The sequence below is a fragment of the Lepisma saccharinum genome, chromosome 18 (genome assembly GCF_977018435.1).
Source record: "Lepisma saccharinum chromosome 18, izLepSacc3.1, whole genome shotgun sequence".
Lineage (NCBI taxonomy): Eukaryota > Metazoa > Arthropoda > Insecta > Zygentoma > Lepismatidae > Lepisma > Lepisma saccharinum.
The window spans coordinates 54084710-54107200 of NC_139246.1; the positions used below are offsets into that span (position 1 = coordinate 54084710).

General features: G+C 38.8%; 1 protein-coding gene and 1 pseudogene across 1 annotated transcript; one reads left to right on the forward strand and one right to left on the reverse strand.

Annotated features, from left to right (window-relative positions):
• The first annotated feature begins 9448 nt into the window (after nt 1–9448).
• Nucleotides 9449–21879, forward strand: LOC146002087 (cuticle protein 8-like). The gene is made up of 3 exons (XM_083139803.1): nt 9449–9547; nt 18393–18602; nt 21473–21879. The coding sequence occupies exons 1-3, from the start codon at nt 9536–9538 to the stop codon at nt 21716–21718; spliced, it is 468 nt and encodes a 155-aa protein (XP_082995929.1). The 5' UTR covers nt 9449–9535; the 3' UTR covers nt 21719–21879.
• On the reverse strand, nt 10964–11974 carry LOC146002622 (uncharacterized; annotated as a pseudogene).
• Nucleotides 21880–22491: the final 612 nt, after the last annotated feature.

Below are 22491 nucleotides of genomic sequence, written 5' to 3' on the forward strand. Positions count from 1 at the left end.
ATCTTTACACAATGATCGCGCTCGCTGCGACAACAACAATGAAAACGCAAGAAAAGTTTACGTGCAATATTGTCAATAAAAGGGTTATAGAACATTCTCCGTCTTGCCTCGATAATTACTCTCCTTAAATTATCGTCACATTATTCAAGAAGCCAAAAAACTAATGTATCCAGTGTAAACTGATAAGATTCCTGCGGGGGCTCGGCCCCCTGATCTCCAACTTGGATACGTGCTATGATCAATAATATGGTTATGGAACATTCTCTACCTTGCCCCGATAATTATTTCTCTCCTTAAATTATTGTCGCATCTTTCAAGAAACCAGAAACCTAATTTTATGTAGTGTAAACTGAAAGATTTCCCTTGGAAGGGGCTCGACCCCCCCTGATCCCCATCTTGGATACATGCTATTATCAATAACAGGGTTATAGAACATTTTCTGTCTTGCCTAGATAATTATTACTCTCCTTAAATTATCGTCACATTATTCAAGAAGCCAAAAACCTACTTTATCTAGTGTAAACTGAAACATTTCCTGGGGGATCGACTCCCCTTATCCCCACATTGGACACGTGCTATTATCAATTACAGGGTTGTAGAAAAATTTACCTTGCCTCGTTAATTATTTCTCTCCTTAAATTTTCGTTACATTATTTTATTTCACACACACAAGAAACCAAAAAGCCTCATTTTATCTAGTGTAAACCGGAAACTTTCGGGAGGGCTCTAGCCCCCTGAGCCCCCCTTGGATACGTGCCTGAGTGAACGCAGCATTTGCTTCAAACTTATTCACAAAATTTTTCAATTATTTCAATTACTGTCCTCACTTGGTCAGTTTCGTGTTTGAATTAACTACACTTATTATTGTATTTTCTTCTCTGCGAATATTAAAATAAATACTGAACATAAAACAACGAATTTTATATTAATATTTAACTACACTCATTATTGCATTTTCTTTTCTGCGTTCTAAATATTAAAACAAATACTTAATATAAAACAACGGATTTTATATTAATATTTCGACTATTATTACCCTCCACTGATGATATATTGCTTATTTCTGTAAGAAGAACATATAACTAAAATCTCATGATTATCAATTTCCCTGATTTACTACTTTCTTTTAATTCACTAACTCACCTCTAACCAATATGGCGTCATCTCACATCGAGTACCCTAATCGACCTACCTGTATGTATGTACCTTGGTTATATTTACGCGGAGATCTGGCAACATGGCCCTCGGTTGCCATGGCAAACGGTGCTGCCATCTGTTATCGAAAAATTACCACAAAATTGCCTTTAGTACGGCCTTAAGGAATGTTAATAGTCGATGGTCTCAGTCACATCTGCGCCTTCAGCGTCTCCTTTTCGTTCGTGCCCCCTGCCATTGCGGCCCCTAGGATATAACCTAGGATAGCCTAGGGGCAAACCTCACTTGACAATTGCTCTTTACAATTTATCTTTAATCTATTATTTCTTGTAACATTCTAGTGACATTTATTTGTGTGATAATTTACGCTTTACTAGATTTAGAACTTCATGTCTTAATGTTAATGGGATTATAACCAAATGTAACCCAATAACTGGCACTTTTTTTTTTATCAGAACATGAATGCATAGTACTCAGCTGATGGTGTAAAACCTCCCAGTCAGTGCGATGAACCCTTCCCCTCCAAAAGCATTCAATTGTAAAAGCGGCAAGCGAGTCCGTCATGCCTTTGGAAACGGCTTGTAATGCTTTTGCACGCATTTCACATCACGAGGCGGCCTTTGTGTGACCGATGAAGGTCTTGCCCCTACCTACTTTCTTCCACGGTCTTTTCCAGCTCCCATCACATTGTGAATCAAATCACGGTCATATCTATTTCAGCCGGGTGGTCAGATTTGTTTACTTGGTTGGAACAGTAATCCACGGTGCTAAGTAACGGGAGGATGCTCCAAGATTCCCTCCGTTATTTGATTGATTGATCGATTTGGTTTATTTTACTTCACTTTTCTGCAACTTTCGGCTAATCGCGAAGATGAGGATGGGTGACGATATGATGACTTTGATGAACACTCACGAAGAACACACATACCCAGACTTGGATTCTAATCCGGGACACCTGGGGTGTATGCGATGGCGTTTATAACGTCGTTGGCTTGTAATCAAGGGGTACCGGGTTCGATACCAGGTGGAGGCACATTGCACAGTCGGATCCCACTATACGTCCAGTCCCGATTAGCCTGTCTGTGCGTAAAGTGGACTTGCAACCACAATCCAAAGATTTCTTTTGAAAAAGGTACCCTGGACCCCTGGACCCCTGTACCCTTGACGTCTAAAATGCACGCAAACCCTTCAAATGCATACACTATGTAAAAAAAGTGTACAAATCCATTTATTTTAAGATGCTGCCATATAAATCTCTGGATGCTATATAGACCGGACAAGTCACCTCACGTCTCATATTCCGATACAAGACCAGACGGAAAAGGTCTTGCAAATTTCGAAACAAGGAGTCCCGATCCTGCGATGCTTGTCGAGACGAGACCAAGAAAGATTTTGTTGATTGATTGATTTAGTTTATTTTACTTCGCGTTTTGTGCCTCTTGGCTAATTTGCGAAGATGGGGATGAGTGATGAAATGATGAAATTGATGAATGGACATTCACAAACAACCAAGCCCGACCGGGATTCGAACCCGGGACCACTCGGCCACAGGGTCGGGCAGAAAGATTTTGTGATTTGATTTGCTTTTATTTTACTTCGCTTTTCGTGCCACTTTTGGCTAATTTGCGAAGATAGGGAAGAGTGATGATATGATGACTTTGAGGAATGGACACTCACAAATATCCATGCCCAGGCCAGGATTCGAACTCGGGACCCCTGGCGTCGTAGCCCGATGTGCAAACCAAGAAAGTGACAGACCTCGGAGAATTCGAGACGAGGCCGGTCTCAGTCGAGACTTTGTAATCATATTGAGAAAAAAATATAAATCAAATTGTCTTCACCATGTTTTTTTTTTCACATTTCCAAGCGGATAGCTACATAAGTATATATAGATAGAGTAAGGTGGGGTAAGACTGCGCGGCGGGTAAGACTGCGCACCGGTTTTTCGAGGTGAAAATCACACACGGTTGGCACCACTGCGCCACCGTTACTTCGTCCAAGATGGTAGCTAGCTGTGGACAGTGGTGAAGATATGTTTGAAATTCGTTGTGCTGAGAGAGGTAATTGAAAAGATTTTGAGGGTGTTTGCTATTTATTTTGGTACTTCGTGTTTTGAGTACTACGTCACTGTGAATGTATACAATATTACGATTTTCATGGATAGAAGAAGCTGTGTTAATGCCGAGCCCACCTGTGTATTAGTTTCCATTGCTTTGTGCAATGGCTGGGCAGCATCACGTGATTTGTTCAGGAAAGCAGCACGGGGCAAGACTGCGCACGTGCACAATTTTACCCCACAAGTGTGTGGCTTGCAAGGCCCAGCCATTAGATCATTTTTTGGTCGACTGAAGTCGTTTCATTCATCTGAGTGTGATAAGTGGATGAGTAACCATCCGGGTCGCCCAATCACAGTTTTCCAAGTGGCATCCATTTTTACAAAGGAATATGGGAAGGCAGCTACAGTTGGGAATGCCATGAAGGGCTTTGAAGTGACTGGATTATGCCCATTCAATCAAGACATCTTCACTGAGGACGTGTTTCTTCCCTCTACTGTGACAAATGTATCAGCTCCAACTCCATTTGAGCAGCCTTCAACAAGTGGGGTTAACAATACTGGATCATACGGGCACATTTCCGTTAACCAGATATCACCACTTCCACGTGCAGAGCATATTCAGCACCGCCGACGAAAGGGAAGGCAGTCTCAGGTGTTAACTGGATCTCCATTCAAAGTCAACTTGGAAGCCTCGTTGGCTGAGAAGAGTAAGAAGAAAGTTCAGGGGAAACAGAAACGGAACATCATTGTTGAAGCAATGTAGCAAGCAGAAAACGCCAGAAGAAAGAGTACAATTGCCCAGGTTGTAATGAGAAGTACAGCGATCCTCCAGTAGAGGATTGGATCCAGTGTTCCACATGTGACGAGTGGTGGCATGAAAATTGCACCTCGTATGAAACAGGAACCTTTATTTGTGATTTGTGTTAGCGATTCCTAACCCAAGTGAAGGACGGGATTCACTATGCCTACTGTGAGAATGCCACGAGAAATGTATCCCATATGATAAAATAACTTTTTTAGATGATTTGTGTTTCTTTTTATACAAATGTGACTCTGTGTAGAAAGTGCGCATTCTTACCCCAACTTGATCGCAGTCTTACCCCGCGGTGCGGGTAAGACTGCGCATTTGCATGGTCACGGTTTTGTAATTGTTTCATGCAGAAATATTGTTCATTCAGCTTTCGGAAATTTACTGTGAGTCAGCAAAGGATAGTGCAATGTGTATTGCATTTTTCATGTGTGTCTGTAGTTTCATAGCTTGAATATAAAATTATGAACTCAAACTGCGCAGTCTTGCCCCACCTTACTCTAAGTCACATACGCATTTTTATCAGTAATTGCAAAATCAATCCATTAGTGGAAAGTATGAGCCCGTGTTGGACTTCCATATATTCAGAATATAATTGCTATTTTCGAAGGCTTGTAGCGTCGAAATGAGGCGTCAAACTGAACGTTATTTAAAAAGTAGTTTCTCATAATTGCTCCTATGCGCTGTGAAGGCTTGTTCGGTAACACGCTGTTCCCTATATCTCTGAACTTCTTAGGTTAAAATTAATAATGTATTACTCTTTGTATATTACCAAACTGTAACAAATAAAACATTATGTATAATTTCTGAATAATAATCTACGTTCTAGAGTGCTGCATCGAAGCTGTTCTGCTCCATCGTCTAATAGTTCCCACGGATGACGCTAGATGGCTTACGGAATGGACAGTTTCTTCGCTCGAGCGAATAACGCTTGAACAGGCAAACGATCAGTATACGCTCGAAACCCAGTAGTTCACGTACAACCGTAATTTGTTAGTGATAGTGGGCCCTCAGATATGGATCGTGAAGTGAAAGACGAAGTGAAATTGGAACTTAAGTGAACATAGTCATATCATCTCCATGTTAAAATGTAGTCAGTCTATCTTACCAATACATAGCAATATATAAAAATGAATAGATGATATGGGCTGAAACTACCAACACGAATTTTACACATGCAGCTATTTGTACAATTATTGTTACATTGAAATGATATTTGATGTTCTATATATTCGAGCGAATCACGCTCGAGCGTGTGAGATTCGATCGAGTTTGAGCGAGCGAAAGTGGTCCAATGCAACAATACTCGACTAGGCACATTCTGCCAGTTTCGCAATAGTCAAGTGTGTAGTCAATGGTTGCACTAATGGCACCATTTTTTGTTGTTGTTTATATTACTTCGCTTCCTGCTACTTCTGTCTAATCGCGACGATGGAGATGAATGGCGTTAAGATGCGACGGACAATCACAAGAACATATGAACCACAAGACACAAGCCCAACAGAGGATTATACTATCTTTGAGTTCAGACGCCATAGCTTCGTTAGCCTGCGAAATGTAGACTAGGGTGTACTACGTGAAGGAGAGTTTGTCATGGTTGTGCCTTCTGACAAGTTGACCTCGCACGCTCTCATTACACTAATGGCACAAAATTACTATTGGCTCATAAACAAGTTTGTGTTTCAAAATTGAATGGAAAATATTTTCTGATTTAAATGTTACTATTATTTTACTGTTAATGGGGGATGAAATCGTCCTTGCCAAAGGAATACTTGAGTCTAATTAGAGGCAAATTCTGCTGCACCTTTGTTAATTCCGCCTGCACTGTTAGTTTTAGACATACATGTGACAAATAATTCGACGCCCAATGACATGTAAGCATATTTTATTATAAACACATGCAACATTGACAAATGCTCTGGTCTAAATTGTACTGGATCTGAATCAATAGCACTAGAGACCTAAATTAGAAAATTCAGATTAATGGAGAGCAAATTGAAATGGATGATATTCAGCGAACAACATCCACCACAATTCATTGCGCGCAAGCACGCCCGCTGCCATGATTCCGGCAAATATTTCGGAGCGTGTTGGAAACCCGTTTGATAAATATTGTGCACACAGCTTTTGTGGCAGTGATTCAAGGTACATGCCAAATGTAGTCTTTCACATTTTGTTAAGACACGTAATAATGACCAGAGTATCTAAAAAGATGCTGTTTGCCACAAAACAACATTGTATAATGCTACGTAACAAAAACAGGACTATGGACCCTGTTTCTCATGGAATCAATCAGTCCTATCCGATAGTGTAGTGGCTAATTCAATGCTCTTGTAATCGAAGGATCCAAAATTCGATTCCCGGTGAAGGGGAATTTTTAAAAAAATCTTTTTTGGTAAAAAAGTGAAATAAAAACAACCTTTGTGTCGTGAAAATGATAATTTATAGAAATGTGTTCTATATTTTTAAGGCCATAACGCATCATTGTCACTTTTTGTATGTACGTATATTGAGACAGACATAGAAGATACGCTGAAAAGTATATACAAATATAGGGCATACTGCAAACCCACCCGCTGATTGATAAGTAGCATTATTGTGTGTGTGTGTGTGTGTGTGTGTGTGTGAACGATATTAGAGATCGTACAGCAACCACACGCGTTGAAAAGCATGCAGATGTAAAGAGTAGCATAAAAATCATATAACGCTAGCCATAAACACAGTACTTACCTTTAAAATACGATTCATATTTCACCCCGGATTGGAACAATCACACCATCTTAACCACCGAAGAAACTGTCTGAAGGTATGATGTTCTCTCACAATTAATACATAAACAATGGCATACACACGACACATACACATACACACAACGTATTAATTCACCAAGAGGAAACTTCATTTAAAAATCTAGAATAATACAATTAAAAATGTTTAACATCGGGTTATTTTCATGCATGCAACATATGTTTCGCTTCACGCTTGCCATGGTTTGCCGGAATGATGCCGGACCACGTGCGGATTTGGTCAGATCTCACATCATGCTCTGCGCCGCTGACGTCACATTGAATATCATCCATTCAATATCTAGGCAGTGTCATATCAAAGGATGGTGGAGCTAGTGCCGATGTAAAGAGTCCCATCAAGAAAGCAAATACCGCCTTTATACAGTTGTATCCAGTATGGAGAGCTCGTGCTATCTCGGTTAGAACCAAACTTAAAATCTTCCACAGCAACATAAAAACAGTACTCATTTGTAGCTGCCAAAACTGAGAAGTGACTTACAAGATTACCAGAAGTCTCCAAGTCTTCATAAATCTCTGACTTAGAAGAATTCTACAAATCTACGGCCTTGACGCTTGACATCATCAGTAATAAGGTCCTCCCGGGCCGGGGGGGTGGGGCGGAAAGGCACTTGCCCTCCCCCATGAGATATCTAAAATAAATTCATGTAGCCTAATTTAAATGATGAAACTTGATCAGAAGTGCAATGAAGGAGAGCAGATTAAGTAGACTCTGTTTGATATTTGTCCAGCGTGAAAAAAGTACTATTCATCATGAAAGTTTTAGATGTTAGTGGAAAGGAACAAAGGCGAATCCAGTTTCTATTAAATTAATGGGCTAAAGACTAATTTTGTCAACAACGCAAAAATATTTTCAATTTTATATCAATTTTATGAGTTGTAGAAGAACTAATATTATTAATAAATAATAATAATAGTAAAATATAAGGTTCTATGACTAAAAGGTAAGATGTGAAATCTTGCTCTGGCACCACTGAGAAAACATCCCACGGGCGAACTTGACCTCGTACAGCAAACTAAAGAGGAACCAATCACCGTGCAAATAGGACGAATGAAATGGATAGGTCACAGCCTGAGGAAGGAGCATGTCATGAGGAAAAAGGCCGTCAGATGGAACCCACAAGGCAGCGCGCGGCGATGAAGGCCAAGGATGAGGTGGAGAAGCAACGTGGAAGAAGAGATGTAATGAGGGAGATGGAAGAGTCTTGAGCACGATGACCAAGGATAGGACTCTTTTGGTGGCGAAACATTTTTGTTGTAGCCCTTTGCCCCAGTGGGGGATTCAGAACAAGACAAGTCAAATTGTACTGGTAAATTTGAATGTATATATTATGTGTAAGCAGTGTCTGCGATTGAGTTCCAAAACTGGGGGTCAACATGCCAAAACTGGGGGAAAGGGGGTAAGAACAGTTTTCATTCCCTTGGTATATAAGGTTTAGCATAGTGTGGGGGTAAAAGTGGCAAAAATTGGAAGGTAATTGCCCCCATGCCCCCTAATCGTCGCCACTGTGTGTATGTGCATGTGTGGGAAACGGGAGGAACGTAGGAGTGAAGTAGCGAAATTCCTAAAATGTATGAAACTCTTTAAAAAATGCTCTACACAAGCAATAACTTAATGCATATTTTTAACCATGAAAATTTAGCTACTTTTGAATCAGAATACTTTTAAAATCATTCATTGCATTATAATAATTACATCAAATGAGTGATGAATACTGAAGTTAGTGCCTCCCCGATGGTGCAGTGGTAGCATTCTCGCCCTGTAATCAAGGGTTCCCGGTTTCGATACCCGATGGAAGCACATAGTGGTTCTGATCCCACTTCAAACTGTAGGTCAAGTTCTGGTTATTCTTTCTGTGCATAAAGTGAACTTAAAACAATAATTCAATTCAATATTGAAGTTATAAATCCTTTATTCGGCCCTAAGTAGGTGATTCATAACAAGAAATTTTACAATTGTTCATCCGATTTGACTTCCACCTCCTCTAAATGACTTTTGAAAATTGCAGGGTGTTACTGTTCAAGTAGAAGTGAAGTGGGAGCTCTACAAGATACCTTGAACTTGTTTTTTTTTTTTAATGTCACTGAAAGAGAAACTGATCAACGAATTATTTAAAAAAAAACGAAAACGCGACTCTTACTTCTTCATGTGTGAATAGAAAGTTTCCTGACATCCCACACGGTTGTGACCTCTTGAAGAACATATCAACGTATTCAAACATTTTCATTCGGATTGATAAACAAACACAACTGAACTTCGTAATCAGTATACGCAAATACTTATCGAGAAGCCATTGTGCTGCCAGAAATGAAAGTTGTATTTTTTTGGACTGCACACTAGAAACAAGAGGGAGAAAAGTCGAGGTGAACCTGCCAACAATGACCAGTGGCGGAACATCATTTCAAACATGAGTTATCTGTCTGGCCACTGTGAAACAAACGAGAGATAGCCATCGGGGAATGTTAACACGCGAAAGCCACTGCACCGTCCGAAGAGAAGTGCATTGAACGAGGAGTCTTTCTCTTAATTAGAAAGCCCCCTCCCACTTCCCGCCCCCACAACATTCGAGATGTTCAATAGCTGCAAACGGCCAGTCATGTTGAAAAGGGTTCGAGGTATATAAACGAAGGTTGTCCTTGGTGAATCCACAGTTTGAGATTTGTCGTTTTGTTGTGTAAGTGCTCCCAGCGAAGTTGGATCACGGTGCTGTGATGGATTCCCAGGTACGGAATACCACGTGTTTCATTTTTGTGTACATTGAATGTAATGCGTTTAGGTTAAGGATTACTTTTTCACAGTAACTACCATTCGGTTCATTTCTAAGATGAGTAATTTCTGAATATTTGTGAAATAATAAGTGATTTTTAGTAAGGTTTACTATGCTCCAACTCACATAATCTAATCGGAACTTGAGCTGGAGAATCGACCACTGAATGTGCGCTTCCTCCTGAAATTGAGCCAACGCAAGGTCACGCAGCCACCACACTAAACGGGATGGCTCATATTGCTTAAACGTTACTGTTATTTACTACACTTACTATAATTTCAAACGTAAGGAAAATGTATTTAAAAATTACATCGTATATTTTTCTGGAATGGTTGAAGTACCTGAAAATAAAATAGAAAAATTGTCTGTTCTATTTTTATGGAAGAAGGACACGTATATTAATTTTTGTTGCTTATGTACACACACTCATACAAAAACGATATAAATAGCATTTTTGAATTAGCTAATCAGTTGTTAGGACACAAATATTTGTTAAATAACCAATATACAACACTGATATTACTAAACCTGTAAAAATTCATAGTTTTGTGTAAGATAAATAATAATATTAAGGTTCATAACGTTTATATACGTAAGACGAGTTATGGTATATAGTTCTTGTATGTTTTTGTTTGAATATCTTACATTCTTATAATTATATTAAGCTTATCTTCAAGCACATATCATTACGATTAAGGAAAAGTATTCTATTTTTATTAAACGTCAACGAGGAGGGTTGGTTTGTTACATAGATACGTATGTACCCACACAATTCATAGTTACATTATTGACTAAATTTTTCATTGCCAAACATAACGGTAAAATTAACACACAACTATTTTTTACACTTACTGAGTTGATCAAAATAATATCATAACATAAATACTGCTGCCAAATATCCTTTCAAATTATACAAATTCTTCCCACACAAACATAGTGTCTACATCTTATCTGAATAGTGACCGAATCACACCCTCGATTTTTTGTTTCTGGTCAATGAATTATTATACACTTTTCTGTAGGCAGATTTCAATACAATTGTTTTCAAAATGATAATAATAAGCCGGTCGTACAGCAATGCTTTGGAATTTAGGAACATTCAAATAGAAATAATAAGTATTAGTATTAACTTTAATAGTCTACCAGTATATTTTAGATTGTCATTACTTATAATCTGAGTTAAATAATCTTAGCCATTTCAACAATAACGATGCCAGAACGTATCAGGGTGTCTGTAATTGTAAAATTACAGGGTGCTTAGGCTATTTGAGGACATTTACGTAAATTTTGAAAAATAACCATATCTCGTCCAAAATCAAATATATTTTCATGTAAATTGATACACATGAGAAACAAAAGCTTCTGAATAGGTTTATTCTATAAAATCGCCTTCAGCCTCAATAGCTTTCTCGAGACGGGCCCGAAAGCGTTGACAGTCCTGAATCAAGTGGTCTTTGTTTATCTCCGACATCACCTTGACAATGGCTGCCTTCAATGATTCTTTGGTGATGTGTAGATGTTTATTAGTCTCTCTTTCAACAACGCTCCACACATAATAGTCCAAGGGATTAAGATCTGGAGAGTTAGGGGGCCACAAGTTGGGTGTGACATGGTCAAGGAGATTGTCTGACATCCATTTTTGGGTAATGTGAGCCTTATGAGAAGGAGCAGAGTCTTGTTGAAATACGAACGGCCTGCCATTGCGTACACTGTCTATCCAGGGCTTAACAACACTATGCAGAACCTCAATGTAGGCTGTAGCATTAACTCGAAGACCCTGTGGAAAGAAGTGGGGTGGCATGACGTGTCCTTCGTTACTCACAACTCCTACAACCATCACAGTTGCTGGAAACTTGGTATGCATAACTCTGGGAACTTCAGAAAGATCCTTACATAAACATCCGTCATTTCGGCGATTAACCTTTTGGTCTTGATCAAAGTTTTTCTCATCAGAGAAAAACCACAGCATGCCATGTTCCTCAGGGTTTTTGACTTTGGTGAGTAACCGTTTTGCACGAATCAGGCAAGTCTCTATTGTTTTACAGACATGAATTGACCTTTCCTCATCGCATACGACTTGTATTGAATGTCTTCATGAACCAATGTTCGAATTGTGCCCTCTGACACCTTGAGTTCCTTTGCAATGTACCTCATTGACTTTCCGGGGGTATCATTTATAATTTCCAGAACGTCGAGAATGCCTTTTTCGCTTCGAAACTCTTTAAACATTCCTACCGGACGCTTCCAACTCTTTTCAAACTTTATGGACAAATGATCTGGCAACATTGAGGAACCTAGCAATTTCTAAATCCTTGTGTCTTGCATGTAAGACCACAATCACAGCGCTTCTTTTCATATCTTGAGTTAATATAGGTTCAGTCATCGTATATCTGCAACAAAAGCGACACATTGATAAAGTATAAGGTTTTTATATATTGAAAATGTGGTGTCCTCAAATAGTCTATGCACCCTGTACTTGCAGAGTTTTGACAAAATCATGATTGTGTGTAAGAAAGCATAACTCCAGTAGAATATGACGAATGCTGTATTGTTCGTACATTTAAATTCAGTAAAAAAGGTAAGGTTATCAATCCCCTGTGCATCGCACTGTGCCATGAAGACACACACGGGAGTATGGATAGGGTCCCACATATTCCTGATATCAATCAACTCCAGTGTAAACTTGAAGTGAAAATTTTGAGCCTTCAACTTCCTTCGAACCGTAGTGTTACAAAACTTTACAGAATGTGCACAAGATACAAAAGCTCTACAAGAAAGTGATATTGTGATATTTTGAAATGTAATTTACATTCTTTTAGCACTCAAAGTGGATTTTTATTTTGTGGATTGTTTGTTCGTGTATAAGTCTACTTGAAGCTTGGACTGGATCTACAGTTTTAAACGGGGTTAGAAACACTGTGCCATGTGGCACCCGGAACTCCTTGAATGCAATGAATCAACATTATCATTACGCCACGGGGGAGGCAATGAAAGTTAACGGACTTACATGATATTAGGGAACTGTACAGATAATTACCATGAGTAAATTATTCGTTATTTTCCTTCGGACTCTGCTCGTAGTCAATTTTTATTTTCAATTTCTCACAGTATCTAAAATATCTGAGCTTAAAAGACCAAACTTCGTGCAATACTTGACTTAACAATAAACAGAACGAATAATCCAGTCTGCTTGATTCTCTGTTGTGAGGCTTGATAATCGATCTCACATGAGTCGTTGTTGATATTTCGTAAACTAATAACTATGTTAATCTACATAATATATAACATTTACTTAATTTTGTTGGAGTACCATAATATATTTCGAGTGGTTTACAACGTGTCTACGAAAATAAAGTAATGAATAGTTAACAATTATTATTTGACATTTGCTAAACATTTGCTTGAGACCATAAATTTCATTAATATCTTAGTACTTAATACTCTTGTTACTACTTGTCTATATACGAGTATAAGTAGGATCCGAACAACTTGTATCTCAACCTTGCATCAAACCCGGGACCCCTTGAATAGAAAGAGGTGACGTTACCAATACGCTATCCATCAAAGAAAGAAAAACGATAACTATCTCACAACTTTTCAAGACATGGACTGTTCCATTTGGATCAAAAATGGGAGGAGAAAGGGCTGTTCCACTTTCTGATAGGGGAGTGTGATAATTTACGTTATTATATTTTTTTCTCGAAAATGGGAAGAGGCCCCAAAGTCTTTTTCATTTCCATGTGTTAGTACATATATTCAGCTACAAGATGGCATACTTAGTTTATTTCTTGCTTGGTTCTGTTTTGAGATAAGCCTAATTATAAAGTTGCGGATTTCGCATGAATATCCAAGTAAAGTGCTATATCATGTAGCTTGTCCTAATAGTGAGCTTCAATGCCCAGTAAACAAATCTTTCGGGTACTGTTGCTTAACCAAGATATCGATGGCCGAAAACAGGAAAAAACTGCGTTTTGGACTCTCTTTCTTGCCGCATAACAATGGAAAGCAACAATGCCCCATCAAAACAATTGAATGGATACATGTAAATAGTCTTATGTTAACAGTATCAAAACATAAGTTTGGGATGTTATTGCTTTCCAAAGATACAGCACTCCAAGCTTAGGGCTACTCATTTTTCACTTTTCATTATAAATGGAGGTATGACCTTGAACGTCAACATTTTCTACAGGGGAGGGAAATTGTTTTCAGGGTCTCATTCTCATCACCTATGAGTACTTTAACATGTAAAGGAAATCACGGAGGTCAAAAAATACAACTATCCAAATATCACTTTTTTGTTCGAATTTCAAAATAATGGCTGTTACGTCCACTTTATGCACAGGTAGGCTAATCGGGACTGGACCTACAGTTTAAAGAGGGATCCGAACCACTTGTACCTTCACCGGGTATCGAATCCGGGACACAACTTATTGTTGAGAAATGAAAATTCACAATATTGCAATGTAAGCCAAGAAAAGCTAATAACCGTCATAAGAGCTCCAAGAAATTCCTAATATGGCAGTTCCATTCCTTGTTAGTCTGATTTGTGCTTTTCCCATCTTTCAGTATGTATTTTTTAACATGTTAGCTGCCGTGTCTACTGTCGATGCTATACTACGAGGTTAGCTTACTTTAGTGGGCCACACTTACTACCAGTGGCATGACACGTGTTTGTTAGTTGAGACTATATGAAACAGCAGTTGCCACAATTTCGACAAAGTGGGATTGCTTAATGGCTTTCTGGACGTATAGTTCAGTTCTTACAATAAAATAAATGAAACAAATAACACTTATAAATATAATATATTAAAACGTGTAGTGCAAGCGAGAATATCATATTACGCAGGTGTATAATTCTCTTAGCACTTAAGGAATAGTCGAGTCTTAAAACTTTGCATATGTTGTTTTTATACCATCCAGATACCGAAAGTCGCGAATCAGACCCTTCGAGTACCAGCAACATTAACTAATTAAGCGGGTCGGTAGCTAGACCATGTGAGGTCATGATGGGGGTAGTATAATAGTACCATATAATACTCTCCCACTAGTGTGTCACCACAAACACATGCGGTAACCTAGGAGGGCAACCAGTTCTGCACATCCAAAATCGACAATTAAATAATGGGAAGCACTTATTAATAACGTTCGTAACATTTCTTTCCACGAAGCCTCGAGTGTGTTTTGTCTTAGAAGATATTAAATAGGGTTACACATTTCAAAGATACAATGACGTTGGTCAAATATTATTTCAGATTAAAGCAAGTTACATTTACTTTATACCACTTTAGAATGTGAATGTTTATGAACCCACAGTAATTTCCATGTTTGTGTCTATTATAAATACACACTTTTACATATACATAATACACATAACTATTATACATAAGTATATGTATGAATACATACACGCATATATTGTATACTCTATCCCGGGAATCTCTGGAGCAAAGCCGCGCGTAACGGGACAGAAGGGGAGAAAGTTAGTGGGCAGAGCGAAGCAGTCCACGCTGCTGCAAAGACTGATAACTGCAGTCGCTCTTTCCCCACCACGGAATCACGTTCCCTTGCACGCGTTCACAACTTGCAGTGTATAATCGAGTGGTACCGGGTTCTATACCAGATGTAAACATATTGCACAGTGGGTCGGATTGCACTTTCAACTGTAGGTCAAGTCCCTATCAACCTTTCTGTGCATAAATTGGACATAAACTCAAAATACATATAGAGGAAAGTGACCAAAATCGGACCCCAATTGGTTTATCGATTATATATTTCTTAATATTAACGTGAAAAATGATTTTTCATTGTTAGAATACTCTCCAATAAGTTACCAAAGGGCTCCCTGTGTCAAATTCCACTTCTTAAAGAAATACTGGTATACTGGCAAAAGCATTTACAATTGTAGTAAAAAGCTCAAAAAAGGAGCGTTTGGAAAAACTTCTCCAAAATTCCGACCTTGTATTTGTAAAACATATATTATAAATGGCAATTGAATGATAATTTAAAGTAGACAATATAAAACAAACTTAGTTTATGTAATATTATGATAATCATTTTAAACACAGTTATATTTGAGTACTTATACGTTAATTCATAGTAGAGTGGATAGGCTAACCGCTAAAACATTTTTTATAGTTGTTCTGCCTGTGTCTTTTGAGGAAAAAGATGAGCCATTTTTGCCACTGTAGCTCCTGTCTACTCTTACGGTGGGCGCTCTACATGCTGGCAAGGGAAGTGGGGAGCAAGGAATAAGCCGCAGACCAACAAGACAACAGCGGTTTCTCCAAAATTTTTCACGAGGCGGGAGGAAGTACTTCGTGCACCTCGTTCTGCAGGTTGCTGCGTTTCTTATAGCGCTGGGTTGTTTGCTTCGCCGCTTCTCACTTCCCTTGCCAGCATGTAGGGCGCCCGCCGTAAGACTGGTCAAGAACTATAATCATAATTAGACCTCGGGTTTTTAGGTTCTAAAAAGTGTGCTTTTAGTTTCCTAAAATAGGCTCTAAAATCCTAAAATAGGTTCTAAAAATCCTAAAATAGGTCCAAAAAAATCTTTAGTTACGCTCGAAAAATCTTGAAGTAGGTTAAAAGAAACTTAAAATAGTTCATAACTCCTGATTAGGTATAGTCACCGGCAATGAAAATGAGACACCCATATCCGAAAATACGCACTATCATGTACAAGGGTTGGATAAAAAGTAATGGCAACACTGGTATAATTGGTACTTGACTGTATTGGCAGAGGAGCACGTGTTACATTCCTTCAAAGTAATCGCCCCTCATCTCTACGACCTTCTGTCACACGTATGGAAGGCGTCGTACACCGTCAGCGCGTCCATCTCTGTCGATGTCCCGCTGTGACCGCCCTATAGCACGTATGATGGCTTCGCGCGTGTCGTAGTGCTTCCCGCCCAGTGGTTCCTTCATTTTGACAAAACGGTCGTCATTACACGGTCTCATACCGGTGAATACGGCGGATGTTCCAGTACCTCCCACTACCAGTTATGCAGGAGCGCCGTCACATTGTACGCAGTGTGACACCTTGCATTGTCAAGCAGGATGATGGGACACCGTGCCGTCGCTTCCTTCTTAATGCGAGACGAAGGTGGTGTTGAAGAAGGTGCAGAAGTAGGCTGCGTTGACCGTCTGCCTGAGAGACGTTGTTCTTCTTGCCTAAACATATTGTTAGGGCGCTTGCACTCTCGTCCTCTGCTTCAGAGCACTGCTGTTATTGACTGAATAACATACAATCGCTCGCACTCACTATAGCTACTTCCTCGTCTGACATTCCTTTATCAGCCACGAAACGCTTGTGGCGCTGTGACTCAACCCTTTCACGGGACAGCAGTGTTGCCATTACTTTTTATCCAACCCTTGTATAACATTATGTGTGTTGCCTAACCCTACGGCGATGGCAAAACTTACCATCCATCGCCGTATGGTTAGGCAACAAACTTTTTTCATGTTATCCACAGTCAAACTCCTCAATTTTGTCTGTGAGGATCGTCTTATATGCTGAAAATAATCTTTCAACAAGAACATAGTCAGTGGTGCTAACTTCAATGTTGAAATGTTAGTTTGCAAAGCGTGAATACCACAAAGTACCGCAGTGACGCGAAACTGAGCAAGACCACATAGATCAGACCACTTTGGATTGTACAGGTAACAGTGGCATCAGTCATTTTGCTTTGTTTAGAGCTTTGAAAAATCACCATGGACTTGTAGAAATGAAAATCGACAGAGAGCACGTTTCAAACACGTTCATCATTTAATTTTGTCGTGATCAAACAAAGCAAATACCTCTGTGTGACATAAAAATCCTGTAAAAACCTTCAAAAATATATAAAAACCTTAAAAAAGGCTCGATTTAGGCGCATAAACCTAAAATAGGTTCTGACTAGCAAAATAGTTTTTTTAGGCACAATAAAACTTCATCAGTTGTTGCGTTTTTTAACGAAATGCTGTCATAACTTATTACATCTTACATACCTGTAAAGAAGAAAATAGCTTAATAACCTAATCTAATCACTAGGGCCCGGGACTTAATGTTATAACATTCATTGGCTTCGGTCTAATATTGGGGTGAGATCTTTACATATCTGATGAAAATCAGCCGATATAGACAAATTTGACAAATCATATTTTGACGTATTTCACCAATTTTGCGTTTTTACAACATATTTCTTCAATTTTCTTGTTTTTGTATAATTTCGTAATTCTCTCGCACATAATCGGTTATTTCATATTTTTTTCTTCGTAGCTTTAGCACAACTAATAGTTCATATTGTCGATGGCAGGATATGGAAATTAAGGAGGAAGAAAGGTACCGTCTTTTCTTAGTACAGAACAATATAATACCTCACATTTTTATCCCGCAGACAATTGATAGCCATGCAAACATTATTGAGGAAAATTGTTCTCTCTCATTGTTGACCGGGAAGTAAAGAAGTTTCGTTCTCATTTCTTTGCCTTTTTCGCTTTTCACAAATATCAGTCAAAATTAAAAATAACATTAGGTACATTACAGCCCCTACTCTACTCTATCGGGTATGGGAGAAATTCGAGAGTACTGTTGTGCATATTTTTGGCTTTACTGGGAATATTTCTGCATTTTTCTGACATATTTGTAATTTTTCATGACATATTTTCCAATTTATATGACATAATTACATACATATTTCACAGTTTTATAGGACATAAAGTTCCGGGCCCTACTAATCATAATCAACACTTGTACTGTTTTGACACCACTGTTAGAAGAAATGTAGCTTTGTCTATTTCTATAATATTTGTTCATTTTTCAGATCATGTTTGCATTTTGTTTCGCCTTGGTCGCACTGGAGGCGGTGAGGGCTCTTCCCACGCACGGCGAGGGCGACAGCTCGGGGTACTCCAGCTACAGTGTGAGTGAGGGTGAGGGCGGAGGCTACGAGGAGGCCGTGAGCAACACCGGCGACCACCACCACGTGCAGGAGCACAAGCCCCACGCCGAGAAGAAAGTCGTCGATTACCACGTGAGTTCAACGACTTCTCGCTCTTCCCCTTCTTTGACACAGAGCAGGAAACCGAATTGTGCGTCAGGTTAAGTTTCACGGTGACGAATTGATATGCGAGCGGTGATTTATAGCGTGTAATTGGTCGTTTCGCACCTTGTAATCTGTCGTTGCACTTGCAAGTCCTGCACATGCTGGAACCGATAGGTCACACGGCTAATATCGATCAGCTCATTAACAAAACACACACATTCGCGCGAGGCAGGTGTCTGTTACGTCAGATTGAATTTCCGGTCTTAATAAGAATGACGTAATTTCAAATTGAGACTAGGTAATTTAGTTCTGAACATTTTAATATTATGTTCGTGTCATTGTCCTATTTTGAGCATACTGTTCCTTAGAATTGCCCCTCAAATATCCCCAAAATATCCGTCATACTACCATCCACATTTTTTACTTAACGTCCGTTGTTAAGTGACTCATGAACATTTACGTTCCTACCCCGGACACGATTTTGTTTCATCCACACCATTTAAAATTATTATTCGTGCTTATCGTCGTGAATAAGAAAACGAAGTAGAAAAGCAAGATTAAATTACCAAATACAAATTTACAAAAATTGAAACAAGGACGGCAACGAAGCAAAATATATCGCTTCAATTATAGCAGCGTGAGTCGTTCCGTGCAACATATTTCCAATATAGTCGATTTTCCAACTGCACTAGGTGGGCGATGAGACTGCATGCCCTATTAACATTTTAGAATAGATCTTAACTTCTCACATTGATTTGCAGTACAGACACACGATCCTTGACAATTATTTCGTTCGACTTCAATTCTATCCGCGTCAGTGCTGTCATAAAGCCTCAGATTTCATGATAATAATTCTTATACGTTTTTCTTAGTGTTGAATAGGGTGAAACACGGCCGATTTCAGTGTGTTTCTAGCTGGCTTTATTGAAATTATTGTATGGCATATGTTTGTTTTTCATTTCAGAAGATGTTATACTTACCCCTCATAATTATATTTAACAAAATGTAATTACGTGTACGTACATTGATGTTAAGAAACAGCCGGAACAAATAAAAATGCATCAGGCCTAGATAATACAGTAGCATAAAACACTCTTCCTCCTACGCTGCCCCTTGATAACCTCAGATCAGTTTCAACTCTAAGGGAAATAGCATATCTCTGGCAACAACGGCACAATTTAACTAGAGATACAAAAAAATATATATACAGGGTGTATCATAAGTAATAGCACAAACGGACAGAGTTGAAAGTACACGATAATAGAAGCAAAAAAGTCTCAGTAAACATGGGTCTGCAAACGAGCCGTTTTCGAGATATTTGCGAATGTGTGGTTACAAGCCGCCACTGACTTCATTGTTTGTAAACGTCGTCCTAGTTGGTAAAAAGCTAAAAATACAGTAAGAAAAGTCATTGGAGATCTCATTGCTTTAATTGAACATTCTACTTACTTTAACAAACGTTAGTATGTTACATGTTACAATTACTGTACACTCCTACCTGTTAAAGGAGGTGTTCAAAGTCTCGTCCTTGCATCTGGATGCAATTACTGTCTGCGATTCCGCATTTAGTTTCGAATTCTTTCGAACAGCCCCGGTTCATTTCGGAATTGGTCACAAGCATGTACAATTCTCTGTACTGATTGTATCCATCCTGTTTGATTACAACGCCACCTCTCGGAAATGTTCTGTTTTGTAAACAAAGAGCAAACCTCTTACAGCGCAAAGAGTAATGCACTCGGTGTTTACAAAATGCAATCAGTGACGGCTTCTAACCACACATTCGCACAAATTATTAGCATTTTATCAACTAGGACGACGTTTACAAACAATGAATTCAGTGGCGGCTTCTAACCACACATTCGCAATTATCTCGAAAACGGCTCGTTTGCAGACCCATGTTTACTGAGACTTTTTTGCTTCTATTATCGTGTACTTTCCACTGTGTCAGTTTGCGCTATTACTTATGATACACCCTGTATAATATACGATAGAAAAAAAACCGTTTAATGCTCACATGCTTCTCATGTTAGCTCATTTATTAATTAATGTTTTTATTCAATAAAATTTCGAAGTGAAAATATATATACCTACATCTGTAATAATTGTACAATACACACCTTCAATTAATTGTTACATGCAAAATTGATCTTTTATTTATACATTAGTTATTAGATTGATGTTCCCGTTGTTTTTCAAATACAAATATTAATCTTATTATGAAAGTACCAACACGTTGAATTGCAAAACTTGGCATTGTATGTACATAAAATAAAGGAGATCCGACATATTTCATTGTCTTCCCGGGAAGACTCAACAACTACTCTTGTTTAGAAAGAAACCACAGCAGTGCAATGGACAGGCAGTCTATAGATGTTTTTGAACTTGACGTTTTCGATACTGTTGCCTTAAAATATTGTCCAATTTTATATTTCGAAGTAAAGCGAACTTTTGTTTTTAGTATAAAATATTCTAGTCGAAAACAAGAGTTTTCAGGTTTAACATTTGAGATATCATGTTGTAATCAAGTGCAATCATGATCTGTAATAAATGTAAATTTTCTTTAATTTATAAAACGGCAGTATAATGTAATCAAGAGTTCGTTGAAGAATTCAGAACTGTAAGTTTTACATATATAACATGTTAAATGGTATGAGCTGAAAAAAGAACAAATATCTGTTTACATGTAGGGATTTTGCGGTAACTGAAATAACATATATCAAGAAGGTAAGGTACTTTTCTAGAGTGCATATTTATTTTTATATTTTGCACCTTTTTAGTACATATTTGCGTGCATATTTTAGGTATTGCAAGTGTATCCGAGCCATAGGAATAACCTTGTGCTTCCATTTATATTCCAGGCACACCCCAAATACCAATTCGAGTACGCCGTGGCCGACCACCACACGGGTGACAAGAAGCAGCAGTGGGAAACCCGAGATGGGGACGTCGTGAAGGGAGAGTACAAGGTGCTGCAACCCGACGGCGTCCTGCGCACCGTCAAGTACATCGCCGACGACCACTCCGGCTTCAACGCGGTCGTCAAGAAGGAAGGCTACGCGGTTCATCCGAAGAAATACGGACACGGCTCTGGTGGGAGCCAGTAGCGTGGGCCATGGAGGAACATAGCTTTAAGGTTGTTGCGGCGAATGCAAGGTAACTTATATACATGGTTTGAAGCTAGTCACTTCTCTTATAATGCTCAGTTGTTGAGTCTGTTTGTTTGTATGTTTTCTACTTATACTGAAATATAGCTTCGTTACAAAGATCTATCAATTTTTTATTGAAAGGAAACTCAATGTACCCATCAACTATGTACAGGGTGGCTCAAAAGAACGGGAAATGTTGGAACGGTGAATAATAAAAGAGAACACATATCTTTCAAACATTCAGTGAAGCCAGTGAATAGTAAAGAGTATGCCATTGTTGAATTTCATGCTATTGAGATATTTATTGAAGATAACATCCGACAGATGACCACCTTCTCTGCGGAGACAGTCCTGCAGTCTGTGGGAAACATCGTGCATGACGCGACGTAACATTGCAAAATTACGAACAGGTGTTTTCGGGTTACTAGCCAGGTTAAATTGAAGTTAGCTTCCAACGTTTCGAGCGCATACATTGTTCTCATCTTCAGGGAAGATCATCATTCACTGAAGTTGAGAGCAATGTATGCTCTCGAAACGTTGGAAGCTAAAACTCCAATTTAACGTGGCTGGTAACCCCAGAGCACCTGTTCGAATCACGTCACCAGGAAAGGCACAATTCCTATTGCAACATTAATTGTATCTCTCATTCTTGCCTTAAGTCCTTCTGTCGTAGCAGGTCGAGTAAGGTCAACCTTGCTCGTAAGATGACACCACAAGAAGAAATCACATGC